Consider the following 26,827-nt stretch of genomic DNA (forward strand, 5'->3'; position numbering starts at 1 on the left):
CTCATGGTATATGCCCAGTAGTGGCATTGCTGGGTCGTATGATAGTTCTATCTTTAGTTTTTTAAGGAACCTCCATACTGTTCTCCATAGTGGCTGTATCAATTTACATTCCCACCAACAGTGCTAGAGGATTCCCTTTTCTCCACACCCTCTCCAGCATTTATTGTTCGTAGATTTTTTGATGATGGCCATTCTGACAGGTGTGAAGTGATACCTCATTGTAGTATTGACTTGCATTTCTCTAGTGATGAGTGATGTTGAGCATCCTTTCATGTGTTTGTTGGCCATCTGTATATCTTCTTTGGAGAAATGTCTATTTAGGTCTTCTGCCCATTTTTGCTATTTTTTTTTTTTTTTTTCGGTACGCGGGCCTCTCACTGTTGTGGCCTCTCCCGTTGCAGAGCACAGGCTCTGGATGCGCAGGCTCAGCAGCCATGGCTCACGGGCCCAGCCGCTCCGCGGCATGTGGGATCTTCCCGGACCGGGGCACGAACCCGTGTCCCCTGCATCGGCAGGCGGACTCTCAACCACTGCGCCACCAGGGAAGCCCTTTCTGCCCATTTTTGGATTGGGTTGTTTCTTTTTTTGTTATTGAGCTGCATGAGCTGCTTGTAAATTTTAGAGATTAAGCCTTTGTCAGTTGCTTCATTTGCAAATACTTTCTCCCATTCTGAGGGTTGTCTTTTCGTCTTGTTTATGGTTTCCTTTGCTGTGCAAAAGCTTTTAAGTTTCATTAGGTCCCATTTGTTTATTCTTGTTTTTATTTCCATTTCTCTAGGAGGTGGGTCAAAAAGGATCCTGCTGTGATTTATGTCATAGAGTGTTCTGCCTATATTTTCCCCTAAGAGTTTAATAGTGTCTGGTCTTACATTTAGGTCTTTAATCCATTTTGAGTTAATTTTTGTGTATGGTGTTAGGGAGCATTCTAATTTCATTCTTTTACATGTAGCTGTCCAGTTTCCCCAGCACCACTTATTGAAGAGGCTGTCTTTTCTCCATTGTATATTCTTGCATCCTTTATCAAAAATAAAATGACCATATGTGTGTGGGTTTATCTCTGGGCTTTCTATCCTGTCCCATTCATCTATATTTCTGTTTTTGTGCCAGTACCATACTGTGTTGGTTACTGTAGCTTTGTAGTATAGTCTGAAGTCAGGGAGCCTGATTCCTCCAGCTCCGTTTTTCTTTCTCAAGATTGCTTTGGCTATTCGGGGTCTTTTGTGTTTCCATACAAATTGTGAAATTTCTTGTTCTAGTTCTGTGAAAAATGCCATTGATAGTTTGATAGGGGTTGCATGGAATCTGTAGATTGCTTTGGGTAGTATAGTGATTTTCACACTGTTGATTCTTCCAGTCCAAGAACATGGTATATCTCTCCATCTGTTTGTATCATCTTTAATTTCTTTCATCAGTGTCTTATAGTTTTCGGCATACAGGTCTTTTGTCTCCTTAGGTAGGCTTATTCCTAGATATTTTATTCTTTTTGTTGCAATGGTAAATGGGAGCGTTTCCTTAATTTCTCTTTCAGATTTTTCACCATTAGTGTATAGGAATGCCAGAGATATCTGTGCATTAATTTTGTATTCTGAAACTTTACCAAATTCACTGATTAGCTCTAGTAGTTTTCCGGTAGCATCTTTAGGATTCTCTATGTATAGTATCAGGTCATCTGCAAACAGTGACAGCTTTACTTCTTCTTTTCCAATTTGGATTCCTTTTATTTTTTTTTTCTTCTCTGATTACTGCGGCTAAAACTTCCAAAACTATGTTGAATAATAGTGAGAGTGGGCAACCTTGTCTTGTTCCTGATCTTAGAGGAAATGGTTTCAGTTTTTCACCATTGAGAACGATGTTGGCTGTGGGTTTGTCATATATGGCCTTTATTATGTTGAGTAAGTTCCCTCTATGCCTACTTTCTGGAGAGTTTTTATCATAAATGGGTGTTGAATTTTGTTGAAAGCTTTTTCTGCATCTATTGAGATGATCATATGGTTTTTCTTCTTCAGTTTGTTAATATGGTGTATCACATTGATTAATTTGCGTATATTGAAGAATCCTTGCTTTCCTGGGATAAACCCCACTTGATCATGATGTATGATCCTTTTAATGTGCTGTTGGATTCTGTTTGCTAGTATTTTGTTGAGTGTTTTTGCATCTATGTTCATCAGTGATATTGGCCTGTAGTTTTCTTGCTTTGTGACATATTTGTCTGGTTTTGGTATCAGGGTGATGGTGGCCTCGTAGAATGAGTTTGGGAGTGTTCCTCCCTGTGCTATATCTTGGAAGAGTTTGAGAAGGATAGGTGTTAGCTCTTCTCTAAATGTTTGATAGAATTTGCCTGTGAAGCCATCTGGTCCTGGGCCTTTGTTTGTTGGAAGATTTTTAATCACAGTCTCAATTTCAGTGTTTGTGATTGGTCTGTTTATATTTTCTATTTCTTCTTGGTTCAGTCTCAGAAGATTGTGCTTTTCTAAGAATTTGTCCATTTCTTCCAGGTTGTCCATTTTATTGGCATAGAGTTGCTTGTAGCAATCTCTCATGATCCTTTGTATTTCTGCAATGTCAGTTGTTATTTCTCCTTTTTCATTTCTAATTCTATTGATTTGAGTCTTCTCCCTTTTTTTTCTTGATGAGTCTGGCTAATGGTTTATCAATTTTGTTTATCTTCTCAAAGAACCAGCTTTTAGTTTTATTGATCTTTGCTATCGTTTCCTTCATTTCTTTTTCATTTATTTCTTATCTGATCTTTGATTTCTTTCCTTCTGCTAACATTGGGGGCTTTTTTTCTCATTTTCTACTTGCTTTAGGTGTAAGGTTAGGTTGTTTATTTGAGATGTTCCGTGTTTCTTGAGGTAGGATTGTATTGCTATAAACCTCCCTCTTACAACTCCTTTTGCTGCATCCCATAGGTTTTGGGTCATCATGTTTTCATTGTCATTTGTTTCTAGGTATTTTTTGATTTCCTCTTTGATTTCTTCAGTGATCTCTTGGTTATTAAGTAGTGTATTGTTTAACCTCCATGTGTTTGTATTTTTTACAGATTTTTTCCTGTAATTGATATCTATTCTCACAGCATTGTGGTTGGAAGAGATATGTGATACAATTTCAATTTTCTTAAATTTACCAAGACTTGATTTGTGACCCAAGATATGATCTATCCTGGAGAATGTTCCATAAGCACTTGAGAAGAAAGTGTATTCTGTTGTTCTTGGATGGAATGTCCTACAAATATCAATTAATTCCCTCCCATACACTTTTAAGTATCCTTAGATTACTTATAATGCCTAATACAATGTAAATGCTATGTAAATAGTTGCCAGCATGCAGCCCATTCAAGTTTTGCTTTTTGGCATTTTCTGGTATTTTTTTTTCTGAATATTTTCAATCTGCTGGTTGGTTGAATCTGCAGATATGGAACCCACATGGAGGGTCAACTGTATTAGAAAAAGAAAGAAAGAGCAAATATGGCAAACTGATAAAAATTGGTGAATCCCAGTGAAGGGTACATAGGAGTTCACTGTACTATTCTTGCACATTTTCTATAGATTTGAAATTTTTTCAAAATAAAAAGTTAAATAAATAAATTGGTCTATTTACGAAAAGGTGTGGCCTGCAAACACAAATGACTTGGGTTTGAATCCCAGCTCTCTTATTTATCGTATAAGTTCGGGCAAATTGAGTAACTTCTTTGAGCCTCAATTTCCTCAACTGTACATGAACAATAATTACCTCAAAGTTTCCTAATGCAATGAAATAATACATATATAGTGCTAAGCATAGTGCTGAGAGCATATAAAACGCACAATAAATGCTAACTGCTATTATCATTATTAATATGGCCTTAATGATCCAGATTGAGCCCTCTGAAGCCACGGATGTAATCAGTTATGTATCCTTTCTTTATAGGCAAAGGAGCACGTCTTGTACCTTTTCCCTCATCTGAAACTGTGTATACGTTTTCAGAATCCCAGCTGAGATTCTTGAGCAGACCAGGTCACCGGCTTCTAAGGTCTCCAATTACAGGGCTGCCTGCTTCCCGGGCTGGGGCATGCATCACCAGCCACCCCCTGCAGGCCACGTGGGCTGGCTCATGGCTGCTCCAGCAAACAGTCTCAAGAAACCCCAGAACTCACGCCCCATTTGTGACCCATACCCAGACCGGTTCTTACTGAACCGGGCGGGCTCCCAGGAACACTGCACTCGGCAACAGAAAAGCAATCTACCAGCAAGGCCCTGCTCCCTCCTCCGCCCAACCCCTCCCTCCCCGTGTTTGTTTTAGCTGGATAAAAGTAACTGTGATTAACATCATTTATATGAACAACTTACCACTTATGTCTAATTACCATATAGCAAAATAATGATTATGCATATCATTAAACATGTGCCAGATTAATTGTGTTGTTCATTGTATTTGATTATGACAGCCATCTAGACTGTAATCAGGGTAGTTTCAGCTTCCATGACTATTTCAAGGTCATCCACTTAGAGTTTAAAAACAAGAGAATACTGCAGGGCAGCGATCGTCGAAAATAAGGTCTATTTCTAAAGCCGGTGGCAGTGTTTAGTAATAATAACAATAATTAATAATAATTATAATGGCAGCTACATTTATCCAGGGTCCACCAGGGGAAGCCTAATGATATTGCATCCTCACTACAGTCCTGTGAGGTAAGAATCACTTTCCCTGTTTCATAAGGGAAGGGACTGTGGGTGTTCATGTGTGTATAACAGTTAACAGAAAGAGTCTAAACTGAATGGAAGAGAGAAATAGTAAGACTGAGGCTCGCCCAGAAGCTGGCAGAGGAGGCTGTGTAAAGCGAGTCACAGTCAGTGAGTAAAGAGGAAGATGAAGGAAAGCTTTATCTCATCAATGGGTGTGTGAGGATGTGAGATTCAATATGAATACAAGGCAGCAACAACGCGATGCCTTAATAAGATAGACATACAAGGTCACACCCACTCACTCTAAAACACCCTGAATTCAGCAAATTCACAATTATGTGGAATTATTTCTATGTCTGGTAACAGAATCAATTTTCCCCACGCCTGTTTATTTTATATTATTTTAAATGTACAAGAAGTTCTGTTTTATAAGAATATAAGATAATAATAATAAGCAGGTAATGTTGTTTGCTTACTTTAATAATTCTCTGCTATCCACCAAAGAAGACAATCAAAACTATATTGGAAAAACAAACAACTCAGCAGTTATTTCATGTAATGAAGAAAATAATAAAACTGTGGTAAACATGAGATATTTATGTAGAATCCAAGGATCCTAGTGGTCTCCCTCAAGTAAATACATTATGATATGACAACAGATTTTTCAGTAGAGGAAGAACGTATCAGACTTGAGCTCAGATACAATACTAATTCTGTCCCTTATTGACAGTGTGAGCAGGGGTTAGAAACTTAACCACTCTGGACCTCAATGTCCCATCTATAAGATGGTGATAGTAATTCCTGCCTCGAGGAATAGTGGAGAATTCAATGATAATAATGTGGGCAATGAAATTATTAGCATAATGCCAGGCACTTACTCAATAATGTTTTGTTATTATTATTACATACGAAATGGTGTATTTATAGATCTCAGTCATTTCAAACAAAAGTATTAAGATCAAATAAGTAAATGCAAAATTCTCAAAGGTTATGAAAGAAAAGTATGGCTCAATTGTAGCCTTTCAGAATGTTCTACTTACCCATAAATACAAGAAATGTCGATAACCACATCGATCATGTCACAGCAGAGCTCATAGGTTTGCATATCCACGGGGGTACTATCAGTTGCAATGTAAATCTTACTGACCACATCAAAGAGAAACGCCTTTTCAATTCCAGAATTCTGAAACAGAAAAGGAGATGCGGCCTTAAAGGGACAGCTGATTGCAGAGCATGTCATGGTTACATAAAATGATATGCCATCCTCAGTCTCAGATATGAACCAGCAAAAAGTTAGGTTGTTCCATTTTATTACAATTTAAACCTCATTGTCATAAACTTCTTTATAATGGATTTGCACAAGAAATGAAAACTGGAATTATCACGAATTATTTACTTTCGGTAAACAAATTAAGTAGTGTTTCCTGACTCTTAGAAATGTACCTGCAGTTAGGAAAAAGGCCAAGTAAAAAAAAAAGCATTTTAAAAACTTTAAATTTAAAAATAGATTTAAAAAATCTAGACAAACAAACTCAAAATTGTGCACTGAGAATCAATGCGAATGCAACCAAAGGTCTGCCTTAATTCTATTTTGTGACGTTTGACTTGACGTGGTGGTGTTTAGGACTCAGCCGGACAGCACATCATTCACAGTGTTAAACATATTTTAAAAAATTCAACAGTATATATCTTATAGCCAAAACCAACTTTTATGCTCCCAAACTCTGGTAGGATTCCATTAACATTGAATGATCGCCTACAACTTGAATAAACATTCCGATTACACAAGTGAAGTACAGGAATCGTTTTGGCAGTTACATTTTAAAGGCCCTAAAACAGTACATAGGCGCAATCTTCAAAAATAATATTTCAGTGAACTTGAAGTGCTGTAAGAGCAAGTGGAAATAAGATCATTTCCACTCTTGCAATGTTATTCTTAAATTCCGCAAATGACTCTAACAGGACAGTATTATTTACTTACTGAGATAAAGATGTTTAGCAAATTCTCCAGGGTGGGGAGTTGTGGAATCAGCTTCTGAACCACTTTGCTAAAAGCTTCAAATATTGAATGATCATATATGCTTGTCAGATAAAAGCTGAAAGATGAAACAATATTTCATCACTTTTTACCTTTGACTGAGGAATAGACTGTTCAGGCTATGTCATAACACCAGAATCATGCCTTCTGTATTTACTACACACACATTCTAGCCCCCTTCAGAATTCAAAACAACCTCAGTAAAAAAATGAACATGTCTCAACAAGACATTCCTGCCCAACTCCCCAAAGCAAGAACTGTGCCCATTCTGATCTGCTGACTGGCTGGACTATATTAAAAATGCAGCCCACGTGCTTGCTTCGGCAGCACATATACTAAAAATGCAGCCGTATATGCCTGTATCAGCATCCTTACCTTCTGCAAGAGAATCCACACCAGATCATCTTTATACACACCTCTCATGTTAATAACAGTTATGTTCTTGATACTGAAGCACCTAATCTTTCCATTTTTCCAATTTGCAAAATGAATGATGCATATATATACTACCCCACAAAAATTAGAGCCATGGCTTTCCTCTGTGAATATTTCTATTTGAATTATTTTCAGAGGACTCCTTTACTTATGATTATAGATACTATCTATAACAGTAAACTTCAGCATCGATTAACTTCCTGGATGCAGTTCATGGGTTTTCTCCTATGTGTTTTTCATAGGGGGGAAAGAACCTTAGCTTTGATCTTTGGTCCAAAAAATTTTTTTAAAACCCCACCGCTTTTCCCAAAGATTAGAGTTGGCACATGCAAAGCTTGCTTTTCCCAAATACTACCCCAATGTCTACAGCACAAAACAGGGTACACAGGGCTCTGTGACTCTAAATGACAGTCCGGGCCAAACCACTCCTGATGGCTCTGGACCCCAATGATCCCTGATGGGTTTCTGTTCTCACCTGAGGTGAATTTTTTCTAATCCAGCATCTGCAAGGTCATCATTTGCCCTCTGGTGAATATCTCTCTGGGTTTCAATTTTGTGATCATCTGACAGACCATCCACTTTGTGAATAAACACCTCGAAGTTGATGTCGGTGTTCACTTTGTAGGCCCTGGTCACCGTGAGGTGGAGCCTGGCCAGGGCCTCCATGTAATCGTCCTGGGAACAAAGCACACTCCTGTCAGGGAGGCTGCTTTGCTTCCCTTCCACATACAGTCTTCCCTCCCAGCTTTACTGAGGTATGACCGACAAACATTGCATGTATTAAGGTGACGACGTAATGTTTTAGTACCATTGTGTACCCATCTGTACCCACTGTGAAAGGATCCCCCCAGTCAAGCTAATGAACCAATCCATCACCTTACGGGTACCATTTTTTCTCTTCCACGTACACTGTTAATCTTACAACCCCCTCCCAAAATATTTTGCAAATGCCCACATAAAAGTTGTTTCATAGAATTCAAGACTGAAAACTTAAGTTTTGTTAACAAAGAAATGAAAAAGAAAGGCCAGAAAAATACAGTTATGATTTAGCTTGATGACAGTCACAAAGGTCAGAGTTGCAGTTTTATGTATTGAAAATGACCACACACCATCCAGGACCTTCCCTGGAATACTGTCCCTCCAGGATTCTGCGTCTCTTGGTGAAATGTAATGAACAAGTAGGGATGAAAACATGATAGGGATCACTGGGAAGATGGGGAAGGAGCCAGGAGGAAAAAATTTAAGAACCACTGATCTAGAGCAGAGGTCAGCAAACCATGGCCCTCGGGCCAAACTGGGCCCACCTATTGTTTGTAAGTAAAGTTTTATTGGACCACAGTCACACTCATTTGTTTACACACTGTCTATGGCTGCTTTGAGGGTACAGTGGCAGAGCTGAATGGTTTTCCTCTGTGGAAACTCCTCAGAGACAGCACAGCCTGCAAAGCCTAAAATAATTACCATCTGGCCCTTTTCAGAAAAAGTCTGCTGACCCCTGGTCTAGAGTAATTGCCCCAAATAACACAACACTATTTTTTTCTCCTTCCTACAGATGATACCTATGTAATAATGTAATGAATGCCTGTGTATGCATCTCTCTGTTTAAGAAATCAAACATTAGACACTGAAGCCTTGTATGTTTCTCCCCATCCTCCCAGCCTATCCCATCACTCTACCCACACCCTCCAGAGGTAACCACTATCCTGACTTCTGCCTGTATCATCACTTATGTCTTTATACATTACTGCATACATATGGATCACTGAACAACATACAGAATTCATTTACATTGCTTAAAACTTTACAGAAATATCAACTTGCATGTGGATTACAGTTTGCCTTCTCCACTCACATTATGTCAGTGAGAGTCACCTTTGTTGAAGCACATACTCTAGTGCATGATTCCTGTTAACTACTCTGTAAAATTCCATCGTATGGATGGTCTAAAATTTATCGCTCACTTGCCAGCTGATGAACATTCAGAATGTTTCCAGTTATGTGCTAGTTCAGATGATGATGACAATGTGCCCAATCTCACGCACACATCTCTGTGCCTGTCTGCAAGTTTCTTAGGGCTTACCCTGAAAGGAGGCTTGTTGGGTCATAGGAATGAGCACCTTGAACTTGACTAGATAATGTGTAAGAGCCCCTGATGCTGCAGACTCTCAACAACACCCAGCGTTGTCAGGTCTCTTCATTATTGCCAACTTGAAGGGTGTGAATAGGTCTTGTTTTTCCATCAAAAAAAGGAAAGGGGGGAATCGCCTGGTGGTCCAGTGGTTAGGACCCTGGGGGCGCTTTCACTGCCATGGGCCCGGGTTCAATCCCTGGGGGGAACTAAGATCCTGAAGAAAGGGATCTTCAGGACAGAATTTAAAGGACTTTTCACCGCCCCCTGCCAATTCTGACTCCAAACCTGGACAAATACAGAAAAGTCAATAAAACAGGGGATGTTTTTAGGCATTCTTGTATTCCCCAAATTAAATTAATAAAAATGTATCCCTAGTTTTTAGATAAATCAAAATATTAAAGATACTAATAGGAAACTATGAAGAGAGACAAAGATCAAGCGGAGTCCTCATCCTTTGTACTCTAAAGAGTTGTTTAAAATGAAAAACAAATATTGGACACTGGGATAGCAGATTAAGCATTTTGGAAAAATTCCAGATAAATAATTTGTAGCACTTTTTTAATACCTTACAATATCTCAAATAAAAACTAAAGTCCACATACTGTACAATTCCACATACAGAAACTCTAGAAAAGGCGAACTAGTCTACAGAGAAAGGAAGCACATCTCATCAGCAGTTGCCTGGGGCTGGGGTCTTGGGGGCCATCTGAGAAAGGACACAAAGAAGATTTCAGGGTGGGGGAAACATTCTGTATCTTGATTGTGAGGTGGTTAGAGGTGTATCTGTCAAACTTGTTGAACTGTGTATTTAAAATGAGTGCAATGTATTGCATGTAAATTACACTTCAAAAAATGTTATTCCTTATGTCTTTAACAGAAGAGAGGAGTTCAGGGCACATGTCTGTGAGAACACTAGCCAAAGTCAAGAGTGTTATCACAGTCTCAAAAGATTAGAAATCACTCCTCTAACCTCCCTGCCAAGCATATAAAATAGTCTGATTACCAACAAACTGAGGAAGTGGTACAGATCTATAAGGGCTAAAAATGACATGAAAAGAAACAAAAGACTTGATTTATTAGAGCAGAGGGATTGTGAATGATTTTTCTTCTACTGTGTTTGTTATTATCTTCTACAACCAATTTAAACAAGGAAAAATACGCTGCCTGATTTCTATTCCAAAATTAGATCTAGGAATTAGAGGCAGGTCACAATCACCAACGTGGGTCAAGCCGACACTCTAGTTTGGATCCCAGGCACATGTGAAATGGCTCCCGGGGGCCGAGGGTGGCCCTGGAGATGAGGTCCTTTCTGTGGGCCGTGCCAGGGGGCTGGCAGTGTCACACGGGGAGCTCACGGGAAATTACTCTTGATGCTTTCATTCTCTTTTATTTTACAACATTCTGTGAGGACACACTTTCTCCTTGGTGATATATTTATCTGGCAATTCCGTGGTTGTGAGGAATTCGCAAGCAAAAAATAAAAAAGTGTGAGGTGTCAGACGAACATAGCACTGCTTAGAAATGAAGGTAGTGACATTCAAGAGTTGCCGAGACACTTCCCTCAAGTTTGGTTTTGTTTAGTGCTTGCAGTCGCATCAAGTAAAGATTCCCCAAATGTGATTGTTATCAGCTGCTTCCAGTAGAAAAGCCTATTAGGCAAATTCTGGAAACTGCTTATTTAACGATTCCTTATTTTTAGTAAATGACAACTCTCAACAATGTTTTTTTCTACCTTTTAAAAAGTGTCATTTAAAAAGATGTATTTCTCATTCTTATACCTTTGTCCGCCCTACGGCCAAAACAAGACCCAACAAACCGAGAAACAAACTAAAACAAAGAACACATTTACCAACCACAATCGAAGGTCCACTTTTCATGCTCAGGTAAAATTAAAACCAAATTACAGTTCCAATTTAAAAATAGGCTAAATAAATAAATAAAAAATAAAAATAGGCAAGTGGGAGGGGGAGGGATAAATTAGGAGTTTGGGATTAACATATACACACTACTATGTATAAAATAGATGACCAACGAGGACCTACTGTATAGCACAAGGAACTACACTCAATATTTGGTAATAACCTATAAGGGAAAGGAATCCGAAAAAGAATATAAATATATATATATAAAAAATATATATATATATATATATATAACTGAATCACTGTGCTGTACACCTGAAACTAACATGATATTGTAAATCAACTATACTTCAATAAAACAAACCAACCATAAAAAGGGGATCACTCTGAAGCAATAAAGATACCCCAAACAATAAAAAACAAACAGGCAAGTATGCCTATTTTAGCCATATTACAAACACCTGAGATAGAGGTGCACCGGAAGTTCAAATTCCATAAATGTAAATTGCTATGCATGCATAATATTGTACTGAAGGAAGTATTCCTAAGCCATTGTCTTGAAGTGATGAGTCAGGGTTGGAATCTACTTACCCATGGGTAGGGCGACTACAGCTCCACAAGTTCACCATGCAGTCCCTTGAAACTAAAAGGCTGAGTTGAAAATTTCATTTTTATATTAAACAGGCACCTCATTCCATGAATGAATTTATGATACTCTCAGGCATGAGTAGTCTTGTCTGAGAATGGTTTTCTAAGAGTGGGCTCAGAACCATTATTACTAAGGGTCTTCACAGCCCTTCCTCCCTAACACCACTGGGCTCCTGAAGGGCTGGGAGTGCTTGGCCCTACCTGTCTGACTGTAGGTCCACAGTTGCAGGGAAACGTTGAGACCTGAGCTTAGAGTTGGCTTAGGGCATTCCTGCAGGACTTGTTGCCTTTTATTCCCCCACAGCTACAAAAGAGAGCCCTCAGGAGGGCCTTCGGGCTGGGCCACCCATTGGGGACACTTTCTAAGAGTCCCTGCACATGGAGAGTTTGAAGAACGTAAATGTCAATGTCCCAGTCCGGCTACCTGTGCTCTTTGCTAAGACTGACCTGCCGGAGATGCATCTGTGGTCCTGCTGCTCCTCCCCTTAAACCACCAGCTCTGCCCATACTTCACAGGAGAAAGGCCCAGGGTCTTAAAAACCCAGAGTGCCAAAGAGACCATTCAGAAGGCTGGTCTGAATACCAATAAAGTGAGCAATGCCTGGGTGATAATACGGTTCTTCACCAGTCAAGGGGCTCCCAATTCTTTGCTTTCAGCAAAGTTAAAGGAGGACACAATCAGGATGTCTACTGATAAACTATGAAAAAATAATTTTTTTGTGATAGAAAATTGGGTAATTTAGGGGATATAACTTAGAAGGAGTTAAACAATTGAGTGAATGCTAGAACAAAACTCACCCCATATTCACCTTATGTGAACAAGTTTTCTCAGTACTTAACAGCTATACAAACAAAAAAGAATTGATGCCAAATCCTGTCTTAGTCAAGCATAGATACATGAATTAAGTGGAAAAAAAATATATGTATCTCAAATTTTACATTTTGTATTTAGTTACCTATAAAATACATACTAGTCATGCTGCTGTAATTGTGTACTAGTAGTAATTACAATAATGATTCAGAAGAAAAATGTTCACCCTTAGAACTTTATCTTCAAAGGAAATAGTAAACATTTTGAAATGTAGATATATATGTATTTTTGTTATAGAGAACTTGTGATCTTTTATAGCTGTCTGCCAAGAGTACCAGAGGGGGGGACATATCGTTGGTGTCACTGACCTGCACAGTGGTCCCTCCTGCCCCCCGTCTGTGAGGTTTCCTCTAGGGTTTGCTGAGAGCACAACATCGCATGTTGGTCAGGGCTGCGTGAAGGGAGCCTTTTCCCCTTTGCAAAGCCTGAGAGCCCCAACTGAGAAATGCTAGTCAGGTAAAAAGTCCTATTCCTGACTCTAAAAACCAAACCAAAGTGATTGCAAAGGAACTTGTTTGCAAGAAGGGGCTGCCTGGGGCAGGGGGCTACAGTCCCACCGTACCCCGAGACTGAGCCTTACCTGGGAGTCTATGACAAATATCAGTGCTCCTGTCCCCCGGAAGATCATCTCATAGTCAAAGGTAGGGTCAAAAAAGTCAATCTGCCCTGGGAAGTCCCAAATCTGAAAATTAACAAAGGAGCTGTTGGAAACGTCTTCCCGGCAGATCTTGTTCGTACTTTCCAAGAACAGGGTTTCGTTGGGAGACATTTTATGAAAGACAACTTTCTGGATGGATGACTTGCCACTCCTTCTCAGGCCCATGAGCAGGATCCTCGGCTTCACCTCCGTGCTGAAGGGGTCGCTAAAGTCCAGAACTGGAGAAACCACAAAACAAGAACGAGGGTGAGATGCTGTCACAGCGGTTAATGAGATGAGTTTCACTTCCGCCTCAGATGAGATTTATGATCCACAGACAATGCTACATTTCCAGATACAGAGAGCGCTAACTCCATCACCCTGCTCATGGAGGGGCCAGCTCTTAGAAAGTGCAAAACCCTGAAAAATGCTGCATCACCACCTCTCACACAATTTCAGAGGGCCAGAAAACCTGGGATATTCCCCATCACGTGCAGGGACTCTGGAGTCTGAAGCGCAGAGGTTTCCTGGAGCAGACTATGGGGGGAGAGAATCCAGTCTTAGCATTCCAGAGCAAGGTCCTTCTTTGCCCAGATCATCAGTCTCTGCACTAAAGAGATGTTTGTTTGAGTTACACCTCAAAGAAACAATTTTGGACTTCATCAAAATTTAAAACTTTTGTGCTTCAAAGGACACTTATCAAAAAAGTGAAGACAACCCAAAGAATGGGAGAAAACATTTGCAAATAATATATGTGATAAGGGTCTAGTATCCAGAATACATAAAGAACTCTTACAATTCAACAATAAAAAGATAAGCCAATAAAAAATGTATAAAGGATTTAAATAGACATTTCTCCAAAGATACACAAATGGCCAATAACCACATGAAAAGATGCTCGACATCATTAGTCCATAAGGAAATGCATATGAAAACCACAATGAGATGCCACTTCATACTCACTAGGATGGCTAAAATAAAAAAGACAGACAATAACAAGTGTCGGTGAGGATGTAGAGAAATGGGAACCCTCTTAAACTGTTGGTGATAATGTAAAATGGTGTGCTTTGAAAAACAGTTTGGCAGGTCCTCAAAAGGTTAAACATTTGAGTCACCACATGACCCAGCAATTCTATTCCTAGGAATAAAGAAATAACATATGTCCAAGCAAAAACCTGTACATGAATGTTCACAGCAGCACAATTCATAACAGCCAAAAAGTAGATAGAGTCCAATGGCCATCAACTGATAAATGGATTAACAAAATGTTGTATATTCATATAACGGAATATTATTCAGCCATTGAAAAGGAATGAAGTACTGATTCATGCCACAACATGAATGAACATCAAAAATGTTATGCTAAATGAAAGAAGACAGACACAAAAGGTCACATATTGTTTGATTCCATTTACATGAAATGTTCACAATAGACAAGTGCATAAAGACAGAAAGTACTTAGTGGCTGCCAGGGGCTAGAGGGAGGGGGAAATTGGAAGTGACTCTTAATGGGTATGTGTTTTCTTTGGGGTGATAAAATGTTCTGGAATTAAGGCTTCATGACTGACCCAAAAAAATAAGTAAAGAAAAATAAAAGACCCAGTATGAAACTTGGAAAAGATCAAGAAAAGAAACCAACATTTTAAGAAAAAAGGCAGAATATAGGAAAATAAATATACATATATTTTTCTACATTTCTTTTTTGTTTCCTTCTGAGCTACACCTCGTTATGTCTTTCTCAGACCCTGGTCCTGATCTAAGCATAATCCAGTACAGACTGGATTTATTTCCCTATTGCAACTAAGAATTTTTCCTGAAGTTCTACAATTATCTAAAACACAGGTTACTACCTGATAGAATCTTAGGAAAGTTCATTTACTATATATAATATTTTGATGTTTCACTTTGCAATAGGTGCAGGGAAATACATAAATTTCAGGTAAAACAGTAAATGAATAAAGAAAAAGTAAGTAGCTGTGCACAGACACTATTCCACTATAAGCAACATTTTACTCCCATCCTACCCACACACACTTTCCCCATTCAACTTAACCCAATTCAACAAATTGCAGATGATATGCCCTAGACAGAGTGATGTGGAATTAAACCACCCAAAAGATCACCAGCTTTCTTCTTCTTCATCAGGGATTATACGCTATACTTGCAGTACTATCATTACAAGTCAATCTTAGCAAAAGCAGGACATGAACTGAAAAAGAAAACAGGACTTCCAGTTGCAAAAATATCAGACTAAGAACATGTCAGTCTCCCCTTCCCATACTGAATCCCTAAGCACAATAGAAAAGGTATGAACAATAAATAAATAGATGAACAAATAAACACGGATAGCTGAGCTTGAGACCAAAGAGAGAACTCAAAATTGACAAATTACTGAGAAATCCCTAAGAAACACAAAGATCAGATGGAAGGGGGAACCTGCAGCCCTTGATTATGAATGGTAGGGTTCTGCTGGAAAAGGTAGAACTGGAAGCTCAAACAGCAAAGGACATGAAAACAACCAACAGGGTTGTTATTTGGAGAATCATAGTGAGAAGAGCCAAGATAAACTCTGCACCTACATACACACTAGACTACACACTAGACTATCCTCCAAGTGTAAGCGCTGAATGTAGGAGTGTAGGTATGAGAGGCAGGGCAGTGTCCTAGAGGCACTGATGCCCAGAAGGAACAGGAAGCACCCACAGTACCCCCTCCAAGTACTCTGACCTTCCTCACTGCAATGTGTGTGGAGTTCAAGAGGTGGAAGCAGCACCACCATCCTCCCTCTAGACATTTCCTCAAATGCCAAATATTTGAGGAAAGACAAGATTATAGAAGAGAATACAGACTCAACAAATGGAAGAATGTATACCTGAAGAAGCAGAGTTATACAGGAGTCAGAGTAAACTTTCAGGTATAATTAAAATACTCAGAGATCAGAGAAAACATGGCATTCATGAAACAAGAATAGACAGTTTCAGAATAAGAGCAGTTATGAAAAAGGGCCTTATGGATCTTAGAAATAAAAACACAACTGTTGGGCGGGGAGGATATATGGATTGAAAAGCAGAATAAACACAGATGATAAAATAAATTTTATCATCAATATGAAAATAAATAAATAAATAAATTTATTTTTTAAAAAAAGGATGCACTCCTGGAAGAAAATACACTCAAATATAGTGGAATGCAACAAGCCATAGAAGACAAATTTTACTGAAACCTATTGAATTGAAATAAGTATTGATTTTAATTTTTTTTTTTTTTTGGCTGCATTGGGTCTTCGTTGCTGCACGCAGGCTTTCTCTAGTTGCAGCGAGCAGGGGCTACTCTTCGTTGTGGTGTGTGGACTTCTCATTGCAGTGGCTTCTCTTGTTGTGAAGCACAGGCTCTAGGCATGTGGGCTTCAGCAGTTGTGGCACACGGGCTCAGTAGCTGTGGCTCGCGGGCTCTAGAGCACAGGCTCAGTAGTTGTGGTGCACGGGCTTAGCTGCTCCGCAGCATGCGGAATCTTCCCAGACCAGGGATCGAACCCATGTCCCCTGTATTGGCAGGTGGATTCTTAACCACTGAGCCACCCAGCAAGTCCCTGATTTTAAATTTTTGAATAAAAATCAGAAACTAAAATTCCAGACAATGTAGACATGGGAGATTGGTGAGGGAGAGGTAGGCAAAAGGTAAGTAAGAGAATGCTACGGTCCTTGTTAGAAAAGCCCAGTTATGTATCAATTTTTTTAAATATAAGGATAAGTATCTCAAACTAGTAGAAGATATAAAATAGGGGTACCACATTTAATTATGTACAACTACAAAAATATTTAAGTACATAAAAATGTCTTTATTTCTTCCCAATTTATACTGTTGGATGTGGATGCAGACTGTAACTTCTCTTCAGCAGGGTCTGCAAGTCTCTGTGTGGCATGATCATTGACACTGGTGCCCTGGCGGTTGGATCTCCTCCTCCTGGGAGAGTGGGGAGGTGATGGAGACCACTGTGGAAAGGGGAGGGAGTGTGTATATGTGTTTGCATACATAGAGTGGCCGGGAAGTGAAATACACATACAGCTATAATATATACACACAGCTGGAGGCATGAGCCACCAAATGTAAACAGCTGGGAAATAGTGAGTCAGATCAGCAAGAGTACCATCAACTCTGTAGAGATCCCTTACACCCATGCAGATGTATTTTGTCATATTTAACTAGCATGTACAGAAATATACTGTGCGCCAGGGACCTCGCTAGACATAGACATCTCTACAAACTTTACCCACGCAATGAGGAGGTACAAGTCTGCTTTACACCTGAGGAACTTGGGAGAAGGAACCTGCCCAAGGATGCAGGACAGGTATGTGCTAGAGCCCTTACCCAGGGCCTTAGCCACCAATCGGCTGGCACTGTACTAAAACTGCAACAAAGACAAAAGGAGAGACCAGAAAATATCAGAGTGCCTTCTGCATAAGAAGAGTAAATACTGCTAGTGAAACTCTTTTACATTAACTTATATGTAGGTGGGTGCTGGTTCCCAATATAAACGTATTTTTTATTGTGGACTCACAGCCAAAAATGTTTGTAGGCCACTGCTGTTGAATAGGGGAGGTTTCTTACATCAGAAAAGCCTACTGGCAAAAATCTTCCTTCTAATTCTCTCTCACTCTCTCAAGTATCTCTACTTCTGAAACCCTGTGGGGTTTCTCAGAGGATCTCCTTCCACCGGAGGAGTGGTAGCAAGGAGCTTCCATCAGAAAAGGAAACACCCCAGCCTCCAAACTTCCTGCAGAGGGCTGCCTCATCCCACCCCGCCATGACATTTCCCTGAGTATCACGCGCTTGCTCAAGCTTGATAAGAACCACCTGAGAAAAATGAAAGCGTTAAAGAGGATGAAGGATGAGAGGGGCTTTGAAACGGGCAATAAAAGGGCTAGTACTTTTTTTTAAAGGCAAATCAGAAAGGAACTACAGGAGAATCTGGGACTAGACATGGGACCCCAAAGAGGGCTCTTTAAAAGTGTCCTTGGGGGTTTGGAGGAAGTTGCCAGAGAGGTGAAATTTACAAGAGGGCAGTTTGTTCCTGTTTCATAAAGGTTCCCTGAACGTCTGCCAAGTGTTCATTCTGTTCGACAGGGCTGCGCCAGAGGCTGCAGACACAAAGAAAAGCTTCATTCCTTAGCGATTAGGGGGGAAAACAGACAAGAGGAACTGACAACTACAATGCACTGCTATCTAGGTGTTATGGGTTCAGCGAGAAGGTTCCCTGGAGAAATAGCATCTGCGTCTTAAAGGAGAGGAGGCATAAAAGAGATGAATGAGGGAAAGGTCGTGCCAGGAAGAGATGTGGCCTTCCTGGAGTTTAGGGAACATACTTTAAAGACAAGAAAAGCCTGCACACTCTCCAGCGGCTTCCCACAGCATTTTGAATAAAATCCAAATAACTTATTAGCCCAAAAGGCCCTAAGTGGGCTACCCTCTCATCCCATGCCTGGTTCATCCTCCCCACCACTTCCCTACCCTGCAGCCACACGGGCCTTCTGCTTCCTCACCTTAGGGCCTCAACTCGCTCCTCCCTCCTCCCTCCTCCTTCCGACTCGCTCCTCCCTCCTCCCTCTGACTCGCTCCTCCCTCTGTCCAGCAAGCTTTCCCCAGGCCTCCCCCGGCTCCTCCTCCCACTCAGCCCGGGGGTAATTTTACCTCCTCTCACCTCAATGGGGTCCCGTCACTTTCTAATATCCCTGTGTCTTCTTCATAGTACTTCACTATACAAAATTATCTTTTTACTTTATATTGTTTATCTTGTTTGTTTACTTGTTTATTGTCTCTCACATATACACAGGCAAAATACATTGTAGCGGGCTTCCCTGGCGGCGCAGTGGTTGAGGGTCCACCCGCCGATGCAGGCGACACGGGTTCGTGCCCTGGACCGGGGAGACCCCACATGCCGCGGAGCGGCTGGGCCCGTGAGCCACGGGCGCTGAGCCTGCGCGACCGGAGCCTGTGCTCTGCAACGGGAGAGGCCACAACAGTGAGAGGCCCGCGTACCGCAAAAAAAACAAAAACAAAATACATTGTAGCATGTGGTGTGAACCCAATAAATATCATTGAATAAGTTAATTTGTAGAGAGATAACAGGCCAGCTAATGAATGAGATGCAAGTTTGGATTTTACTCTGCAAGCCATGAGGAAATCACTAAGGATTTTAAGGGGAGACTAACATGATCAGGAAGCTCACTCCAGAAACAGACTTCCTTAGAGGGGGTCAGTGTACAGACACCAATAAGCCACTATGGAATAAAAATTTTTTTGAGCTAAAGGCACTGGAGTTCCTGAAGTCCCTTATTTGCCTAGAGCAGACCCTCCCAAAAGAACTCAGTTGTCAAAAATGTCCTCCCCAGGAGCAACTCTCATCTTCTCTTCTTGGAGACAGAGAAGTCAGCCCTACACCCAGACACTGTCACCAAACTATCGTTATCTCCCACCTTTTCTCCTATGGGCCCATTTACCTTTCCAGTGATTTGTTTTTCCATAAGTGCCCCTTCCCGCATTCCCTTTGAAGTCATTTTTTTCTCCCAGAAGTGCCCTTCTACCCCTCCTCATCCTCTGTTAAAATGGTATATAAGCCCCAAATTCTAACCGCCTCCTTAAGTCGAATTTTTTGTGAACTCTCATGCATTAGTACTTAATTAAACCTACTTTTCCCTTGTTCATGTCATTTGTCTGTTTAATTTGCAGGACTTCAACCCTGAACCTAAGAGTTTTTCCTCCCTGACAATAATTAGGTTGTTCTAGAAACACAAATGAGAAGCATGTGGAAATGGGCAGATGGAATGGATTCATGAGAAGCTCAAATCCACTCAGTAGTACTTGGTGATCCTCTGAACATAGGGGACAAAGGAGAAAGAAACCCCAAGTTCCTGACCTGGAAGATCAAGTGAATAAGGACCTGTTCGTGAAGTTCATAAAGGTAAAAAGGCTGAACACAGATTTGAAGCTGTTGAGTCTGGGGTGCCTGTCGGCCTTGGCTCAGGTGAGGAAAAGATCTGGGGCCTCAGAAGGTAATATGAATACAAAGCGGCAATGCAGTTTGCTGAGGCAGTCCGTGCCCCATTGGTCCTTTTTTCCCCTGATCTTGTTGGCTGAGGGTGAGGGCACACTGAAGAGGTTTTGGCCTTGGCCACCAAGAAATGGCTCAAACCAACCCGCTCCAACCGCTTATCACCAGCCGTTACCATTTACTAAGCACCTGCATAGCACACAGTGTCATCTCTAATCCCCAAATTGATAACATTTATCCTTCACAGATGTGAAAACTGAGGCCTCGGTGTTTACCACGATAAACACGCAATAGATGTTCGCTGGTTGGGATGATTAAATGAAAGTGATTGAGCAGAATGTGAAGCTACATTAGCTGAAGTTTTAAAAAAGAAACTCCACACCTGACTTGGGCCCAGCCCAGCATTTAGGTATCAAGAGGATAAGCTTTATGCCCAGGTGAAGCTTATCCACTGTGGTCAGGGCACCGAACACACCTTACCTATATCTTCCACTGGATCCTGTTCGTACCCAAATTTCCCAGATAGCTCAGTTTTGTAACTAGACCGCCAGGAAGCCCAGGGAAACTCAGTCACCCAAGGAGCAGGATCATGGCGAGGGGTTACTTAACTGAGCCCCTGTCAGCCTTTAACACCTGCAGGCTAATGACTTAACCCAGAAACGGCAGAGCCCTGTCAAAAACGACAGAAGGAAGGAAGGGAGATGGATCCGTGACTTGGGGACAGGGCTGCCTGGGGGCCACACCTGACTGATCTGTGGGCTGGGAATGTGCACAACAAAGAAGGAAACAGAAATCAGGAAAAGGAATTGCAGTTCTGACAGGCTTGGCCCTGGCTTCCTGGGGAGAACAAGGTATTGTATGAAATGCATTTCATCAATTCTGATGTATCAGACAATTGAGAGCTATTATAATTTAGGAAAGTTCTCCAAGAGATGAGACGCCTTTGAACAGATCCCAAACTGGAAAATAAAACAAAGATTTAACAAAAGAATTAGGATAATGTGGTAGCAAATGGAATGGTTGAAAAAGTACTGTGATAGTGCCAGACTGGGGTTCAAATCCCAGCTTGGCCACTTACCAGCTGTGTAAATGCTCACACACGTCCCAGAGCCCATGAGCCTTTATCTCCTCATCTATCAGGCTGTCAGCGTGTACACACACACACACACCCAGCTTCTTTTTTTCTTCTTTTCCCCAGCCCAAGCCTAGGTATCTCCTCATCTATCAGGCTGTCAGCGTGTACACACACACACACACACACACACACACACACACACACACACACCCGGCTTCTTTTTTTCCCCAGCCCAAGCCTAGGTAACGAGAAGGTCTTTTTTGGAATGTGACCACAGCGAGAGGCTCACTCAGCCTTAAGGGAAAGTTAGAATGTCTTTGCTATTAGTATTCTGTGGGGTCCACAAAGGCTTAAGGTTCTACATACTAACGGTTTTAGGAAGAGGCCCCTGGTTTGGTTCTATTTGCATCATTATCTGTAGCCCTTTACATTTCTGATCAATGGAACTACTTACACATTCAAGAGCCAGGAGTCCAGTAAGAAATTCCAACCCAAGTGGCAATTAAATATATGAATACTAATACTGTTAATAAGAGAATATGCAAAAATCATGAAGATTCACTGTCCGTTTGATTAACGAACTACTTAGAAAGGAAAATTTAATGCAATCAGAACGTGTATTTTCAAAGGCACAAAGGTTTTTGTGTGTGTGTGTGTGGTACGCGGGCCTCTCACTGTTGTGGCCTCTCCCGTTGCGGAGCACAGGCTCCGGACGTGCAGGCTCAGCGGCCATGGCTCATGGGCCCAGCTGCTCCACGGCATGTGGGATCTTCTCAGACCGGGGCACGAACCCACGTCGCCTGCATCGGCAGGCAGACTCTCAACCACTGCGCCACCAGGGAAGCCCGGCACAAAGGTTTTTGAAGATGATTTTTATTTATATGTGAAGACCTAATCTTTTTCTATGAAATCCTCTCACATCACACTGGCAGGTAACTAAAAAACATGATTCTATATGTGAATATTTCCTTTACATAAGCATCCAATAACACTTCTGGGAATTCCCCGGCAGTCCAGTGGTTAGGACCCAGCACTGTCACTGCTGTGGCCCAGGTTCAATCCCTGGTCTGGGAACTAAGATCCCATAAGACGTGTGGCACAGCCAAAAAAAACAAAAAACAAAAAAACACATTTCTAATGTGTTCTGATTTGTTTCTGCAAGAAGGGAAAAGTGTTCTTGTGAGCTTTTTTTTTTTTTTTCCTCCAAACGATCACTCTGAGTGTGATCAAGGTTGGTTCTATGTCGCCCTCGATTTTACACACTGAGAAACAGAGCTGGAGTCTTCCCCAGAGATCCTCAAGAGGAGAAAGTTCACCAGCTCTCCGGGCGCGTTAGGCCAGGAGTGAAAAACCCATCTGTCTTGCACGTTACAGCAGAACCAGGGAAAGCCACTGTCGCAGGACAGCTTTAAAGCCCTCTTTAAAAGAGAATTGAAAAAAAAAAAAAAAAAGAGAATTGAAAAGTTGCCTTTAAAAAAAGGTAAGGAATACAAGAATAAAGGAAGTAGAGAAGTGAGAAAAATGAGCAGGACAGAAGTGATTGTGATAGGAAGTAAAATCATACCACCAACAGTGATGCGAGCTGGGGGGACTGAACAAAGCAGGTGAACTCTCAGGCACAGCACCTTATCCAGAACTCCAGAACTTGCTGATTCTGCCTCTTTGTTCCATTAGACTACCCCAGGTCTGTTCTAATATTAAAATGGGAGATATTTCTTATAAAAGTAGAGAATCAAGATTCTATGATACCAGGAATCACTGAAACATGTTCACACACATCTGATATAAAAATATGCTCTCTAACCATATGTATCTGAATAAGCTTTGGGCCTCAGGCGTGACCTTGGTCACATCATTTTTAACTATTCTGTGTTTCCATCTATTCCAACACATATGTCTCTGTATTTTCAGGACCAGAAGGAAACCCAAGAGATTGGCTATAGCCAGGGTTGCAGTCAACCCAACTCTTTTTGGACAAGGCACAGTTACAAGGGAAGGGGCTTACATTTCCATGTACTTGACCCTCTCCTAAACCTTGCTCAGTTCTAGCCCATGTTGTGGCTGCAGGAAAGTCCCCTGGCATCTCTGAGCCACAGATTCGATATCAGAAGAACAATTCTCTCTACTTACCCTCAAGAAACAATGAGAAGGTAACTTCACTAATAATTTAAAAAATTATTTTAAGAAAAAAAAGCTGACACTAATGATGAGAAATGAATCACCAGATTCACTGCCTTTACAGCCACCAGGGAAGGATCACCTGCTGACCCTGGATTTTCTGTGCCTCCAGGGACCACCTAACTGTCACTTCCTCAGACCCTGAGAGAGTGCACAGGCTGCTACGAAAACAAGACCGCACTTAGCTGGACCGTGGCAGAGCAGCTGTCTTAGCCAAATTTCCCTTAAAAACTGGCAGGGAGTCGGGGCGGGGGGGGGCTTCCCTGGTGGCGCAGTGCTTAAGCATCTGCCTGCCAATGCAGGGGACACGGGTTTGAGCCCTGGTCCAGGAAGATCCCACATGCCGCGGAGCAACTAAGCCCGTGCGCCACAACTACAGAGTCTGCTCTCTGGAGCCCACGTGCCACAACTACTGAAGCCCGCGCACCTAGAGCTCGTGCTCCGCAACAGGAGAAGCCACCACAATGAGAAGCCCGTGCACCACAAGGAAGAGTAGCCCCCGCTCGCGGCAACTAGAGAAAGTCCGCGTGCAGCAACAAAGACCCAATGCAGCCCAAAATTAATTAATTAATTAAAAAAAAAACTTTTAAAAAATTGGGAGGGACTTCAGGAAAAAATAATTTCACTTTCTGACTAAATATGATCTTTTAATTGGTTTCCTTGTTATTACAGTTTTTAAAGAACTGTAATTTAATAAAGACTTAAAAGTCCATGTGTCTAAAAATAATATTTTCGGTGCAATTGTTTTTAATGGTTTAATTATTGTCTCCTCTCTCTGGAGTTTTATCTGGAGCATGGGGGTTGAAGATGAGATTCATCTTATCTCTGATTAACGACCCTGAAAGGGGGGGTTGAGAAGTGCCCAAACCTGTCCTTAACAGAACTAAAGTGCTCAAGAACACGCCTGCTATTCATGAATAAAATTTGGAACGTAAGCCAAAAAAGTGCAGTTTAAGGCTCACCTTAGCTGCACTACATTTTCAACCTTAACACAATGTGGTAAAAGGTACAAGGCACTCGGTTTAAAAATAAGATCAGAGGTTCCTTGTAAGACTACGGGAAGTAAAAATCACACTACCCACCTTCAATTGCAGTCTTTTGCACAGCAATGCTGGTCAGGCCTGCATCCCACCCACCAGGGTAGATTTCTGAACCTCATGGAAAAAGCCCCAGGTCTCCGAGAAGCTCAGGCACTAAACTAAGTCCATTAGGATGGTTTGGAATTCATTAGAGAAATGCTTTGCTCATGGTTCAAAGTGCACCATATACATCTCTTCTCAGAGGAAATAAGTCCTCCCCACCCGCTACTTTCCACATCTTGAGTTTGAGAGTAAGTAAATGTAAAATTTACCCCAAATAACACAGGGTTATAAGGCAACACGTGCCCGGGGCCCATCAGAAATCGGGATGACCATTTGGCGGCACCTTGCTGTCTCAGGAACACAAGAAGTCACAACTCCCAGCCTCCACCCCCATCCTGACTCCCCAGGACCATATCAGCTGGCATGACAGGTGTCAGGGACAGTCCTTGCTAGAACTGCTGACTGAGGGGCCTATCTGCTACTCTAGAAAGTGAATGTTCTGATAGAGATTCTACATTCAGGCCTAAACCCCAAAATCAAAGCCAGCAACACATGGAAAGAAAAGCAGCCCAAGATAATGGAGGAAATCTTCAGAGAATAGACGGTATCCACAGCAGGCCCAGGTGGAGAAAGGCCAGGCTTCAGTAATGTTTGCTCTTCTTACCACACAAATATACTCAGGGCTTTTATAGCAAGATTTCAGTTTGATACCAAGAACTCACGAGGGAGGATTTTATTACTAAAGTAATCATAAGCATCAGTTACAGGCGGGTTTGCCCTGGGTTAGGAGCACTGGGGAGCATCCTACACCCAGATCTGGGGAAGCCCTTTGTTCAGGAAATCCCCGCCCCTCAGCCAAAGCGTTAATTTCACTTCAAGGCCCCAAATCAAAATTTTAAAGTGCCCCCTTAAAGAACTGCAGAATAAACAAACAGGTCCCGTGCTTTTCCTGGAACCCAGTCTCTGGCCCCCAGGACAATATCAAATTACAGGGTTTTTCTTCCCATATACGGTCTCTTATTTCTTTTCCTTTTTTTCAAAGAGGATCACAATTGCACCCTGTTGTGTGTCTTCGGTTTCAAATACCTTGCAAATACATCCCCATTCTGAATCTCTCCGGAGCCTCCGAAGAATCTGGGAGGGGCTAACAAACGCAATTTGAATAATAATGAAGCGACTGAACAATTTAACCACCAAAGGTAGCCCTAGAGACTCCAACAAAAGGGTTGAAAGCCTTCATCTACAAAAATGTGGCCACCTGCTCGACTGTGGGACCAGTTATGGGGAGTGCGGAAAAGAGAGGCGCACAGGTGCACACACGAGTTTAAGCAAATAGGGAATTAGTACAAATGCTCCCTGGGGACCAGACACTATGAAAAAGGGCGACTTGGAAAGCTCCTTTCTCATCTATCAGGCTCAAGGTTTAGTTAACAACCTTCCCCTTCAGATTAATTGAAAGTAGCACTCACCATACGTAAAATAATGAAAACTCACCCTCTCCCCGAGAAAGGCTTTGTTTGTATGGAGAATTTAAAACAAGTCCAGTGAATTTTCAATAAAAGTTCTTCAAAATCAACAGTCACGAAAGTACTTTTTATCCCTCATGCAATTTCTGCCAAGTGAACATTTTAAAAGTTAGTTCCTTCTTCAGGATGCTGACAGTTCCACCTAGATGTTATGTTTACCAGCGTCACTCTACTTGACCTTTCCAAAAGACCTTACGATAAAGGACTTTTTCCTCGATTTGGAGGGAAACAAAAAAGATGAACCTTTCTGGAATCCTAAAAAGCTCTCAACTCCCTTAGTCCTTAAGAATTAAACGCAGCAAGCCCCCGCTGGCTGAACAATTGCTAAATCCTGCTTCTTGAACAGGAAACAGAGTTTGCTTCTGAGTGGCTCCGTATTCCCCCGCCCCGCGCTCACTCCAGGGCAGGCGCTGCCATGCCCAGGTGGTGACGCTGAGCAGAGATAAGGTGTCCTAACAACCTTATTTGCCTGGATCTCTGGATACCCGCGGCCACACGGCGACTCCTTTATCACCTGGGTGCATCCCTCCGCCGACCTGGGCGGCCCCGGGACCCCTCCCGCGGCGACACGGGGCAAGACTGACACCCGCAGCTGCCGACGACCCTGCCAGTCACGCTGCCGCCGGCTGCCTTT

The 26,827-nt window shown here is 41.6% G+C and overlaps 1 protein-coding gene and 1 non-coding gene across 4 annotated transcripts in view; one reads left to right on the forward strand and one right to left on the reverse strand.

Moving 5' to 3' along the window:
• Positions 1-26,827, reverse strand: part of RRAGD (Ras related GTP binding D) — a 40,091-nt gene that overhangs the window by 11,961 nt on the left and 1,303 nt on the right. For all 3 annotated transcript variants that reach the window (XM_060283578.2, XM_070043455.1, XM_030859494.3), the window contains exons 2-5: positions 13,228-13,523; positions 7,611-7,810; positions 6,644-6,758; positions 5,703-5,845 (exon numbers count right to left, since the gene is read on the reverse strand). In XM_060283578.2, coding sequence (XP_060139561.1) covers positions 5,703-5,845; positions 6,644-6,758; positions 7,611-7,810; positions 13,228-13,470 — 701 coding nt within the window. In that variant the 5' untranslated portion in view covers positions 13,471-13,523. The remainder of the gene's footprint in view (positions 1-5,702; positions 5,846-6,643; positions 6,759-7,610; positions 7,811-13,227; positions 13,524-26,827) is intronic.
• On the forward strand, positions 22,410-22,481 carry TRNAD-GUC (transfer RNA aspartic acid (anticodon GUC)). The gene has a single exon. It is a non-coding gene; the product is annotated as a tRNA-Asp (tRNA).

This window comes from Globicephala melas, chromosome 14 (assembly GCF_963455315.2).
Source record: "Globicephala melas chromosome 14, mGloMel1.2, whole genome shotgun sequence".
NCBI lineage: Eukaryota > Metazoa > Chordata > Mammalia > Artiodactyla > Delphinidae > Globicephala > Globicephala melas.